We start from the raw sequence: 13691 nt of genomic DNA, 5'->3' as shown, positions 1-13691 counted from the left end.
ATAGACACATGATCTGTCACAGGGCATGATGAGAGCAACATGTCTGTAACAATGGGCACTGCTTATGGTCATCCAGCGGAAAGCAGTTCCTATCAACAGATTGTCCTAATAAAGCTCTGCTTATGGAATGGCAACTTCAAAACATTCTGTTTTTTAAATACCTCATTTACTCTCTATAAGATGGCAAAAATTTTTTTCACAGAGTTTCTCCCCTCAATTAAACTGCTACTATAAGGTATACATCTCAAAGGCTTCTATAGAAAAGAATATCTTGTGTGGTGTAAGTTTTTTCCCTGAATTACACTGCAATTATAAAGTGTACATCTCAAAGGCGTCTATATTAAAGAATGTGTAGTGTATGGGATAAGGCAAGGTATTTTTATGTGCTTCATTTTCTTCATCTATATCCTGGGAAAATAATGGAAGCTACATTACGTGGTTGTTGAAATATTAAATTCTTAGTGCAAGGGTATTCTTACATATTTACATATGAACAACAACTCCTTGGCACATAGAGAATACCTAATATACATCAATTCTTGTTTGTATGAATCTTTTTATATCAGGATTCAATCTATGATTAAGTAGATTATTGATAAGAGATTACAAAAGAGTTTTGAGTTCATGAAGAAATTAAAGGGAAATTTGCTTTGGTAGTATTAACATGCTCTTATCATGATTTAGTAGCCAGATTTATTATAGCAAACCCTTTCTTATGTGGATTTTCTCCATATAGGAAAACATTTCAGATTGGCAGTCTTGTTGAAAGGACTTAGTTGGCCATTTATACCAGAAGCTCACTAACTGCTAGGCGGTCTTCAGGTGATGGGAGATCATCTTGTCCCTGGAGATGCCCAATTCAGGTCTAAGCAAAGCAAGGGTGGCTTTGTTGCTCATTGATCCAATCACATTCAACAAATGCACTTACTTTTTCTTTTTTCCAATTAAATGGGTAATAATGTTTCTTCACAGTTTATCACGTGCTTTGTTGTTTCATCCTTGCCTTCAGCCCTGTTCCCCACCGTTATTACACCATTGTCTTTTCTGGGCAAACCTCTTGCCTTTAGCTTGTGCTTTCTAGGACTGAATTTTCTACAGTTGGCTACTGGTTAAGGTAGACATGACATTTTCTGCACTGCTTTGTTCCCTTCCAGTGAGAGCATTGTAAGGAAGGTTACATGCAGGCACCTATGTTTCTCAGAGTTTCAGTGACTCCTTCTCTTTTTCTCAGAAGCAAAAGAAGATTGTGAAAAGAGGCTACCATCTTGAATTAATTTTACAGATAACCTTTGGAAACAGGGAGAAGTTTTATGAAGATGCTCACACACACACATGATAGCATGTTCACACAACATGCTATCATGCCAAATAATCCACAATGAATATTCCTGAATAAATGATATCATTACATACTTTTTTTTGTGTTTTCAAATTTCACAAATAGCTGAGGTGAGTGAAGTTAAAGACAGTCCATCAAAAGTGACAGCAGACATTTTCAGGAGGATTTAATTGCTATTATAAGGCCTCATAGAGGCCAGAAGTAATGATTTAAAGTATATGTAGAAATTCTCTATCATTTTGCTTAATATTATAATGCTTCTATGTTAATGAAAAACCAGAATACCCCAAATATATCTATTATGTGAGAAGCATTAGGAGAGTATAGAAGATATATATATATATATATATATATATATATATATATATATATATGTATATATATATATATAATATATCTTTTTTTTAACAATAATGATAGCAGCCACTTTCTATAAGGAGACAACAATGTGTATATGACAAGCAGGCTGCTAACTTTCTAGCAATTACTACACAAAGAGACTTATGTAGTCTTTGTTCATGTGCTCAGACACTAATACAAGTCCCATTTGAGGGCAATGAGGAAGACAGAGCTCTAAGAACTCAGAGCATGCATTCATTTGAACAGTAATACTAAAATGTCAATTGTTACTCTAATTAAGGCCTTTCTGTAAGTCGTCATAATAGTGTCATATTTTGCAAAATTGGCAACTTCAAGGAAGCATAAGGTGCATTTCCTAACACACACAAACTAAAGAATTTCAAATGGAGGACGTCACAGAAACTTTAAGTGAAACACTGAACAGGCAGACATAGCCTGAGCGTGGAGGATCCTGGCTTGGTTGAGAGGAAGTGCTTTTTTAGAGTTTTCTGCCACTGCCAGTTGGTCTACCATCAATTCTCAAATAATCAGTGTAAAAGGGTGCAGGAGGAACCTCGTGAGGAGAATATGTGGGTCGATTACCTTCTCACTTGTGACTTTTTAAAAACCACAGAGACATCTCTTAAATAGGTCACATCCCTTTCTGCTTGAGTCATATATTATAAAGTCTTACCAACCAGCACTGTCAGTTATGTTCCCATTTTAACAAAATACTTACACAGTCAACAAAACTAAAACGGGATGGTCAAGGCTGCTACCACTGTCACTGTTTTACACAGAGAACTTTTTTTTTTTTTTGGCTCTCCTAGTGGGATCTAGAATTGTACAATATGCACAATTTTACTTTATAAGTGTCAGAGAAAATTATACTTTGGCTGAGATGTCTTGTGTTCCGGAAATCTGAGGAATATATTCTTGGATTCAGACCTTGAACAATCCATCAGGTTCCTGCCCACAGCAAATCTGTCCAGTCAAGTCTCAAAATAGGAGTTTTTAAATGTCTCTATCAACATAACTGTTACTATAGCCACGGAGACTAAGAGCTAAGATTACTGGATCCGATGGATAACAATGGACAAGGAATATAGTATGATCATTACCACAAAAGCCGCCAGACTCCTTGGGGGCGAATCCCAATCAAAGCAGCTATTAACGTAGTAAGCAGCATTTACGAGCACCATGACACAGCGCTTCGTTCTGATAAAGTTCCTAAGAAGCAGCTGTAAAAAAAAAAAAAAAATGAAAATAGTATTAGAATTTACAAGAAAGAAAATGAGCAAATTTTGTTGATCGTCTTTAAGCTCATGGTGACTTAGAATGGATCCGGAAAGGAAAGAAGTCATAGAGGCACGCTGCGCTACTTGTCTCACTAGTTAAGGGACAGGAGATATTAATGGAAAGAGTGGAAAGAACTCGATGAGATGAACAATTTTGTAGCTAAACATATATTTTAAAGTAATGTTTCCATATAAGCTGGTGTGTTTGCTCATAAGGAAAAAAATTCTATTTACAAAATGTGGATCTTTATTACTTGTGAACTCTTGTCTGTTTGTTTGTCTTAAGGTCAATTAAATGCTTGAATTCCAAGATTTTTTCAAAGTGAACTGGCTATCTTAGATGTTTTGATTTTGAGTCTTAGAGAAAGCCTGCTTAGTGATTCCAACGCTGCCTTCGTTTATTCCTCCTGCCTTAGAATCGCACCTCCCTACACATTAGCTCCACCCTACATTTTTCATAATTTTCTTATGATTTTAGAGTTAGGAAACGTTTATAGAAACCAAGTATGTTGCAAAAATCTCTTATTAGAAAAAGTATGTATGACAACTGATGCTTTTTAAATTTAAAACAAAAAACTACAGCATGACTTCAACAGTAAAAGGAATGCCTACGATTTTGATAATGGTTTAAAATTTATGTACAGAAACAGATAATTAAAATAATCATACGACTGAAAGTTAATATGTTGCTATTCTATACTAATTTCAGTATCAATTTGGTATTTTAAAGAAACAGCCATGTAAAATTAACTGAGTTCAAATGGCAAAAATATGTAAGTGTAAAAATATATGCATGTATGTGCAAGGCAGTTATAACACATTTCTAAAACTGAAAATTTGTTCAGGCAGAGAGTCTTCCTGTGTGTTTTCCTTCTTGGTTCCTAGCTCTTTTCTTAAAAAACAATTTTTATTTATAACTATAGAGAAATATAATATGGGTTTTCTATTGTGATAGGTATTTCATTTGTAAGACACGTTGTTTAACACCAAAATTCTCATTGTTTTGGGGTGAATTTATTAGATTAAAAGTAAAAATATTTTAACGTTTCTCATGGCACAGAAAATTATCAAATATTTCACAGTAAAAGTAAGATCAGTAACTTTAAAGCCATAATAAAGATATTTTAATTTTGTTTTGTAAGCTTTATTAAGCTTTTTTAAAAGGGTAGGCATCACTATTTCTCACCTTTATATTAAGGTAAATTTAAAGTTGCTATTGATAAATACCAACCTTAATTTATAACAGCTTCAAAAGAGAAAAAACAGAGTTCCTGATTTTTCTTTTAGGAGAAAATGTCAGTGAAGCTTCACTTCTAACCGGCTGTTGTTAAAATCTAATTAAAAGCTGGCCCCTCCCAGGCTTAGAAGGAAGGGCTTTATTCACTCCGCGCACCTGCATCGTACCTGTGGGTGGTCTGCACGTATTTGAACCTTGGGCCTTGGCAGGTTCACTGACACACTCCATGACAATCAAATTGTAGTTTATGTTCCAAATGACCGTTCTCTGGCTAGTGTATAAGCACACGTCCATCAAATGCTGGCCCTACAGTGTCCTTTCTCCTTTCTCACTACCTATTTCATGTATCCGTTTGGTTTTGCCCTTGCTTGATTTTTTTTTTTTTTAAAGAAAGGAAGACAGGGAAAGAAAGAAAGAAAGAAGAAGAAAAGCCATTTTCAATACGTAGGCGATCAAAATTTCCACGGACTTGCCCCCCACTCCGCCCCCTCCAGACCTCCTAGGTTTATTTGAATCAACTTAGATGTTTTACAGATACAATCAGTTCTTCCCAGAGGACTTTCTTTGCTTTTTTACCTGTTTCGAGAGTCTGTTTTCCTCTTCAATGTATTTCTGTTCTTTGGGTACTAATGTTCGTAAGCTGGCTTTCACCTGTACATCAACACATGTGTCTGTTATGGGTTCATATATATCAACACTGTTTACAAGTTTTGCACGCAATTCAATTTGCAACAATTTCTCAAGTTTCAAAAGTCCTGGCTGCTGTGCTCATAAAATATAAATGCGTACAGTTGCATATGCATGGGCGTCCCTCTCTCAGGCAGGCAGGCAGGCAGCAGCCGAACACAAGGCAGCAGCAGCAGCAGCAGCAGCAGCAGCAGCAGCAGCAGCCCCACTCTAACAGAAAGTGTGGGTGTGCCAGGCAGTGCCAGAAGCGTACTCTCCAGGACACAGCAAGGTTTAGAGAAAATGAGGAATGACAGAAATTCTCTACAAATCAGGAACAAAAGCTTTCATGAAACTGAACTCTTTAGCAGTACAAAAAAGCCAAAGTTAAGACTTACAGCATTAAAAATCACATCTATTTCAAGATAGATGACCCCCTTTGTTGGCCCTGTCAGCTGCTTGTTTTTCAAGACGTAGGCTTTCTGTTCACCATTTTGAATCTGCGGGAAAAGGACATGACAGCCGTCTGTCTCGCGGTCTCCGCTGAATACACTCCCCCAGCGACCTTTGACCCCCAGCTGCTGAAACTGACAGAGAACCCAAAACAACTGTGGCAATTCTGACAAGTACCTGTTCATTACCAGGATCAAGTCTGTCAAGAAAAATTAACTATCATGGGATTCAACATGGCCGTGCATTGAGTATGTTAAAATTTTTTAGTGTTCTTATTACAGACCTTGGTTGAGAAATGACAGACATAGAGCTGGGTCCTTTTTTTTTTTTTTTTTTAACTTCCCTTTCTTGAGGAAAAGCAACACAGACGAGTGTACCAGGTGAATAAAACTTACTGACAGCAATGGTATAGCGACTCGGCCCAGAAAGTCAGCGCTCCGGTCACGATCTTCATCATAAACTGTCACTTCAAGGACTGAATGAATATCTTTAATGTTGCTGCATAATAAACACACCCAAGGAAGAAAAAAAAAAAGAAGACTCTGTTAGTATGAAGCAAAGCTAGATCATCTGAAACTTTGGATAATACAAGCACTTTTGTGTATCTTATTTTTATGTACATTGTTTCCATACAAACAGACATATAACAGACGGAGTAGAAGCCGACAGAATTTCCAGTAACACATCTAATATGACAGCACCAAGGGTTACAGCATCTGGAACTTTGAAGACTATTGTAACTATCAGTTATATTTTTAATGACTTATCATTTTTGATCTGGATATGCAAAGGATAAAGTATGGAAAAAATCACTAAGTACCTCTGATAATCTTTAGGCTTTTCTGTCTCTTTTCATTATAATAATAAATCACACAATCTCATAACTCCTACATAAGCTACCATGAGGTTTGATATCAGTAGGAGCCACAAGAGATTTTTGAACTATTATTATTTTTACAATAATATGATATGCTTAATTTTTAAAAGTTCTCACTAATACACTTGCTAATTTTCTATGAGGTTTGTTGCAAACACAGAAAATAGAATAGAGAAAATGTAGCACTGATAAGTATAGTACTATCCTTGAATTTATAAATGAACTAATATTCCAGAAAATTCCAACAAAAACATATGATAATAAAAATTGTGTGAGTTCCTCATATTTCTGTTTCAAGAAAAATAAGTGTCAATTGTTCACAGCTTTTATTTTTTGATCAAATTGTTTTCCAAGAAGATATGAATTAACAGAAAACAAAACAGAATATATTCATTACTGAAACACCACAACCACACGTGAAAAGAGGCTTTATCAGGGTACAATCAATTAATCGCTTTGATAATAATCAAACCTATTCATTCAATTATGTGTTCTAGAGAAAACACTCTGCATGGCCCTCTTAGAGTGCAAGCCTCCTGACTGGGCTTTCATCTCTCATAAAAATGTGCAATTCCTTAAAAATAAATTGGTCAGATAATTGAAGCTGATTAAGCAGAGACATTATAGGGAACTAATGAGGAATTTAGAGGTTTTTCATGTGCAAGAAATAAAACCATGTTGGAAATCTGTTAAGTACTTCTGTTTGGAGAGTCTTCCTTTGTGAAGACTGTTCTCCACAGTCCAGTGCTTAGAAAGAGACACAGAGGCGACTGTGGTGCAGTATGCACAGCGACTGTGGTGCAGCATGCACAGCTTTTACAGGGCGCAGTGGAAAAAAATTTACAAACTTTTTAAAACAAAAGGAAAATTAACTCAGAGGCTGTTTTGAGATCCAAGACAATGCTTAATGTCCTTATTGTCCTAAAACGAAACAAGCCCAAACTGAGCATCTGTCAAATTCCCAACTGGATTGTTTGCTAATTTCAGTGATGGAACAAATGGAGCTTTGTCCTTCTTGGTGTCAGTCAGGCAACTGGGAAGAATTTCCATAGAAAGTACAAAAGGACGAAGCAGTATGCAGATTCAGGGGATGGGAGCGAAACCTTAGTCAGGCCATGTGAAAACCCTGGTGAAGGAAAAGTCCGGCAAAAACAGGGGAAAAGGACATGCTCCCTTTCCCAAGTTTCATTCTCCAGAAGGTAGGAGGTTTGAAAATCCATAATTGGCAAAGGCAGGGCAGATGTGTTGAGTTGTAAACCAGAGAACACACAGACACAGATGCAGACACACACACACACACACACACACACACACACAGAGTGCATGTCTCTCAGGGTAAACTATAGTTGCACACTAATTCTAAATAAGCCCGGGATAGTAAGTTACTTACAATGTGAACACTTTGTTCCACTCCGGATGGAGGTTTTTGTAGACCGTGTGTGTTAGCAACCTGTCGTTGTTCAGTTCTACTACACAAAATGGGTCACTTTTACCTACAAAAGATTGGAGATAGATGTGGTTAGCATGTAAAGCATCTGCCTTGATGATATCATGATCACATCCTTCTGTGGCCCCAGTCCTTTCCAAAAAGTTTTATAATAAACAACAAATGAAAACACTTAGAAGTTAAAAACGAATCTCATCAAACTGGGTGCAATGGTATCAGCAATTGCTATGGTGATTTAGACCGAAGTATACAGCTTGACTTTTGATTTTTCGGTAATTTTTTTTAACTGTTAAGAGAAAGCACGGTATGCCTACCCTGTGTGCGTTCTCTGGTTCTATTATGGCTGTTTTAAGTATTTAGTCTGCTCAGTTTTACAGGTACACTTTTCAACTTATCTGGTTTACCAGAAACTCATCACAGGGACTACCCAATATCTTTATTGTGAAAACAATGGCTACATTGCTGAATCTGACTCTGGGTGAATTACTTTCTCCTGAAATATCCAGGGGATTCATAAAAAGGTAAATGAGAGCCCATGGGGCTGAGTAAGTCTGTTGCTTGGAACTTAACTTCAGCAGGCAATGCGCATGCTGAAGAATGGCACTTCATTTTTAAACGTCCTCTGGAAGTTATCCAGTCATGGCGACTCTGCTCTGCCATACTCAGATCAGTCACAGCACAACGACTCTGGGGATGCTCTCAGCCTCTTTGCCATATCATGTCTTGTCTTATGAGAAGTCGTAAAGTCAGGGGCTGTGTGAGAACAGCAAGCATGCCATTGATGCAGCATGCAGTTTGTTTGATACCTTATACAAATGACAATGGAATCAATATTTAGACAAAGCTGTCCAGAGGTCACATCTTCTAAACTATAATATTGATTTAGACTACATAAGAGGTTAATGTGCATATTATTAACTTTAATGATAAAGAACAATTGTTTTAAACATGTTGTGAACTGCAGCCACAGTAGTTTACATTTGTGTGAAAGCTTAAATATCATTCAAGGTTTCCAATTAATTTTTAATGGGAAGGAATTTATTAGCTACCAGTGACAGAGAAGCTGTGTATTCCCACACAAGGATATATTTATTTTTCATAGAATGATACTCACCTTTGATTTATTAAATTTATATTGGAAAGGGCTTAGTTTTGTGTGTATTAATTTAGTATTCTCATATAATGCAACATAATTGCTCAATTTAGCATTACAGTAGTTTCCTCAATTTTGGGTCCTGAGGATTCCTTTCAGCAAAGAATAAAGGTCAGGTGAGAACTTCACTATGTGCTTTGTTCCTCTCTGACCTGTTCTATGGAATCTGGCTCTTCATCACTCTGACTTCTAGCTCCTGCACATCATAAAAGACAGTATCGAAAATATTTTGTTCATTAAGACCCATTATAATTGGTTTCACTTGGCACTTTAATAACTTAATTTTCTTTCATAGAATTCTGATAACAGCATGCGAAGGCAGTCACAAATAGCTTTTGGAAAATATTTCTATGCAAACCTCTGGGCAAGATTTTTTTTCCCCCAATAATAACGACACATCTTAGTTATCAGCAGGTTGCAAACATAGGAAACCTTGTGTAATTTTGATTATAGATTCATACAGTTGACAAATCTTCATTGCTTCACCATGATAAGTATTATATTTGCTAGAGACCTAACAATGCATAAAACACTTGAAATAATTCCCAGGCTCGTGGATTTTGGATTGAAGACGATGACTCCATTTCCGTTCCCAGGAAGCCAGGGTGACTGAGGGAGTCAGACTGGGAATGTGTGAAGTAGATAATAGACAGGGATACAGAAAGCAGCAGGCCTCTGGAAAACACGGCTCTCACTCTCACAGGAGAGTGTGCTTTGGAGGAATCTGGGTTGAGGAATGATATGAGCTGATGCTATCTGAAGAATGAGGTGGAGAGGCCAGTGGGAGCCAGCCCAACAATCCAGGTGCTAAAAGGTGACACGATTCTGTGTGTCTTTTGAAGCAGAAGGTTGTGATTTTGCCAGTGTCAATACTGAACACTCCAATATGTCCTTATATTTAATATAATATCTGATGTGGCATTGTTTGCAGATGGAAAACAATTCATGAAGCTTAGCTTGGTCCCATCTTATTTGGAATTGTGGGTAGAAAAAGTGGTTAGCAATGAGCCTTGTTTGTAGTGTCCTTACCTCTAGAATCTTGCAAAGAAGAGCTAAGAACCTTGTTTAAATAACTACAGGCAACCGAGGAATGCTGACACTGGTAGGAATAGTCTTCTCCAAGGAAGAGCACACTGGTTGGCTGTCTGATACCATATGATGAGCCAGGAAAATATATATCTGAGTAACATTGTATAGATTGAGTAGGTTGTGTTGAGGAATCTATGTATGCAAGAACAGTTAATGAAAAGAGAGGCCATGAATTCAAAAGAGAGCAGGGATGAGTGTATGTGAAGGTTTGGAGGAAGGAAAGGGGAAAATGATGCAATTATATTATAATCTCAAAAAATAAGAGAAGTAATAAAATAGGTAAAAAGAAACTTTATTGAATTTGTATTTTCTTTTTGTATTTTCTGTATTGTCTTTTTCTAAAAAGATATCTTTTGATAGTATAACGCAGTAGATTCAATGCCAAGACTTTGAACACTATTCATTTTCACTAGTTTAAAAAGTATCTTCTGATATTGAGTGATCAAGGGCAGTTACAAACTACCATCAATTTCAACAAAAGCAAAGAACACTATCAACTTCTACCAATTCAGAATTAATAAGCATACATGACAGTTTTATCTTTAAAGAAGTAGCTATAAGCAGTGTGCTGTCTTGGCTTGCTAAACGCTGCTTTAAAAGACTGGCTTTTCAGTTCCTTATTTTTTAGGCTTGATTATTGCCACTTCAGCAAGTAGGAAGATTTGGAGAAACACTAGCAGTGAGCCAAATCATCTGTGAGCTATTAATTACTCACTCCTTTTATCATTCTGTGTTGGCTCTGTGATGCTCTTCTCTACTTGCTGAGAGTATCTGCATGGGTTGACTCTGGGGTGGAGTGCTGATGCTCAGTAGGCTGGGGTGGAGTACTGATGTTCAGTAGGCACACAATATGCTTCAAACTGGATGTTTCCCCTCAGTACAACATGGCCAGAAGTGCAAGCAATGAAGGCAGAAGCCAACATTTGAAGTGTATTTTTACTTCTTGTAACTTTTGTTCTAAGCCTAAAGCTTAAGCCTAAGCCCTTAGGTACCCACGATTACGAGTAGACTCTCCTTATCTTCTAATATTGTGTTGACAGAAATACCAAATTCTTTCCTTAGAAATGTAACAAACTAACTTGTAATCCCAGCACTCTGGAAGGAAGAGGCAGGTGATCTCTGTAAGTTCGAGGCCAGCCTGGTCTACAAACTGCATCCAGGACAGGCAGGTCTGCATGGAGAAAGCCCTATCTTGAAAAACCAAAAAGGAAGAAAGCTATGTGACAAACTGAAGAATTTGGAATTGCTGGAAGACAGAGATTGTGGCAGTGCGGTGTGGTATAGATGTGGTGTTGATTGCTTTAACTGCAGCGGCAGCTAGGAAAGAATCTTGCCTTCCTTGAGAACATGGCAATTTCCAGTGTTGACAATTAGAGAGAAAAGGGGATGCCTTCTGAAGCATTCATTACTTATTGAGTGCCAGCTCCGCTCACCCCAGAATTATAAGTATGATTAAGACATAGTCAGGCTCTCAAGGCATGTACAATCGAGCAGACATGATAGACATGTAAATACATAATTATTATGCAGGACTGCAAGTACTGTAATAAAGGTAAGTGAAGAGTGCAGAGGGAGAGATGAGAAGGAAGCACGTAATTCTGTAATTATGACACAGGAAGAGGAAAAGGAAGCAGCATTTTCCCAATGGAGCAGACCTTGTGATCTGCGACGATTGGACATGTTTGCCACTAGCTTTTCTGAAAGTGAAGAACCATCACAAAAGTGAACTTCATAACAGTTTCCAATCAGGAATATCTCGTTTGAGTTGATTCACACATCGCTTTGGTAATGTCTCCATTACATAAAAACCTACAAATGAATAACAACTCATAAAAGAGACACTTTAAAATAGTCTGCTTTGGGTAGTTGTCTATAATTTAGATGAATGCTAAAAGCCATTTCTTTTCCTATAGATTTTTAACAAGAACAAGAATTTCCCAAGTGAATTAACACTAGAGCATCTTTCACCCTTTATCATAAAACCAAATTGGCAACAGACTTCAAAGCACATATTCCATCATTTCATTCTTCTTTTAATAAATCCATTTTACAACAATAAAAGAGATATCAGGATTGATTCCAGTAGGCATCTTTCCTGGGAATCTTCAAAAGTACACCACATATTAATAGGGTGAGGCCAATAGCTAATTTTCACTTTTGTCCTTATTCTTCAGGGTTATAATCCTGACACACTAGTGAGCAACTGTGGGAAAGTTTGCATGGACCACTGTTCAATTGCTATCTATTTTGTGGCAAGTTGTGACTTCAGGCTTTTTTAAACCAGTAGTTTGAGTATTAAAGTCAGCAGATGATACTGAGAGATATTCTTGCTTCCAGAGAAGAGCACTAATCCAATCCATCAGTGGTGGCCTTTGTCCTGGGTCATTTTACTGCTGACAATTGGCATAGTTTGCTAGATGTAGTGTGTCACAAAAAAAATGTGGGGGTGGGGAGGACCTAGTGACCACCTCTTTGTTGATACGTCTTTGAAAACACAGAAGGCTTTTACTAGCATGAAAAGCAATTCATACCCATGGGGAATGGAGCTTTTATCTTGAGCCCACCTTGCACTTCGTAAGCATTTGGGTTTAATTTCCTCAGTTGCCAAATATTGCAATGACTATATTTTAATCTCTAAAAATTATAATCAAGGTTGCCATCTGTCCTTTCTGCAAACTTGAATTTCAATCATGACACATAACAGTGTCATAGCTGAGGGAATTCCATAGGGTCTATTAGAACAAAAAACAACGTATGTTGAGATTTCTTCCAATCTTTTTCTTACCCTTGGAAATGAAGCTTTGACCTTAGGCTTTCTCATCAACTGACCTAAACATATTTTAAGCATCTGATTGGTAGAATTACATTAACTGACACTCTTTGGCAGGTCCCTCTGTGTTTCATCTGGAACTGAATAATAATAATAATAGGGATTCTTTTTTCTTTCTAAGTCATGAAGAAGACAGGTTACATTGTGGTATGAAAACTGACACTCTAGAGTCATTCTGTCAATCTATCAGACCTAACACACTTTTTCTTCTACTGAAAATTTTAGAATTTTTTTTTTACTATCATGAAATAAAATGGGTGCACATATGATCTTGAAACTATTACAAAAGAGAAATAAATGGAATTTTGTTCACAACAAAACCATACAACAAACTGCTAAATGGATATTTATTGAATGTCTCCTATATACATAAAACCAAGAAAGAGGAAGTTCTTTGTTCTCTTAATTTAATTGTATAAGTCATGGGTCAATGAAGGTAAATTTAGAGTATAAATAATTAGACGTCTGTATGATGTGCTAAAGAGTGATACAAGTTAGTGCAAGCAGAAAAATATGGAATATTATTTTAGAAGGCTATGGAAGAGGACCACAGTTTATAGAGTGCTGTAATACTGTGAAGATGAGGTTAAGGCAAAGAGTTGAAAGAAGCAGAGAATAGCCGAGTGGGGATGTACAAGAAAAGTAGTCTTGAAAGTAGAAGTGGGGGCTGGAGAGATGGCTCAGTGGCTGTTCTTCCAGAGGACCTGGGTTCAATCCCCAGCATCCACATGGTTGTCTGTAACTCCAGTTCCAGGGGATCTGACACCCTTACATAGACATACATGCAGGCAAGACACCAATGCACATAAAATAAAAATAAATAAATCCTTTAAAAAAATAAAATAGCAGTGGACATAACAAAACCTTGGTGAACTCTGAGTCTATAGCATGGTTAATATAAAGATGTCAAAGAAGTGTGCTACCAAACGCCGAAAGGGCTCCCCCAAATTCGTTTCAAATAAA

General features: G+C 37.0%; 1 protein-coding gene across 8 annotated transcripts in view; it reads right to left on the bottom strand.

Annotated features, from left to right (window-relative positions):
* MCTP1 (multiple C2 and transmembrane domain containing 1) overlaps nt 1-13691 on the bottom strand; it is a 566686-nt gene that overhangs the window by 162054 nt on the left and 390941 nt on the right. For all 8 annotated transcript variants that reach the window (XM_084800400.1, XM_084800402.1, XM_084800401.1 and 5 more), the window contains 5 exons: nt 7600-7702; nt 5728-5830; nt 5278-5379; nt 4790-4864; nt 2800-2919 (listed from right to left, as the gene is read on the bottom strand). In XM_084800400.1, the coding sequence (XP_084656526.1) occupies nt 2800-2919; nt 4790-4864; nt 5278-5379; nt 5728-5830; nt 7600-7702 (503 nt within the window). The remainder of the gene's footprint in view (nt 1-2799; nt 2920-4789; nt 4865-5277; nt 5380-5727; nt 5831-7599; nt 7703-13691) is intronic.

The sequence above is a fragment of the Acomys minous genome (genome assembly GCF_964271855.1).
Source record: "Acomys minous genome assembly, chromosome: 11".
In the NCBI taxonomy this organism is placed as follows: Eukaryota; Metazoa; Chordata; class Mammalia; order Rodentia; family Muridae; genus Acomys; species Acomys minous.
The sequence above is the reverse complement of the archived record's forward strand: the minus strand, read 5'-3'. Positions and strand labels throughout refer to the sequence as shown.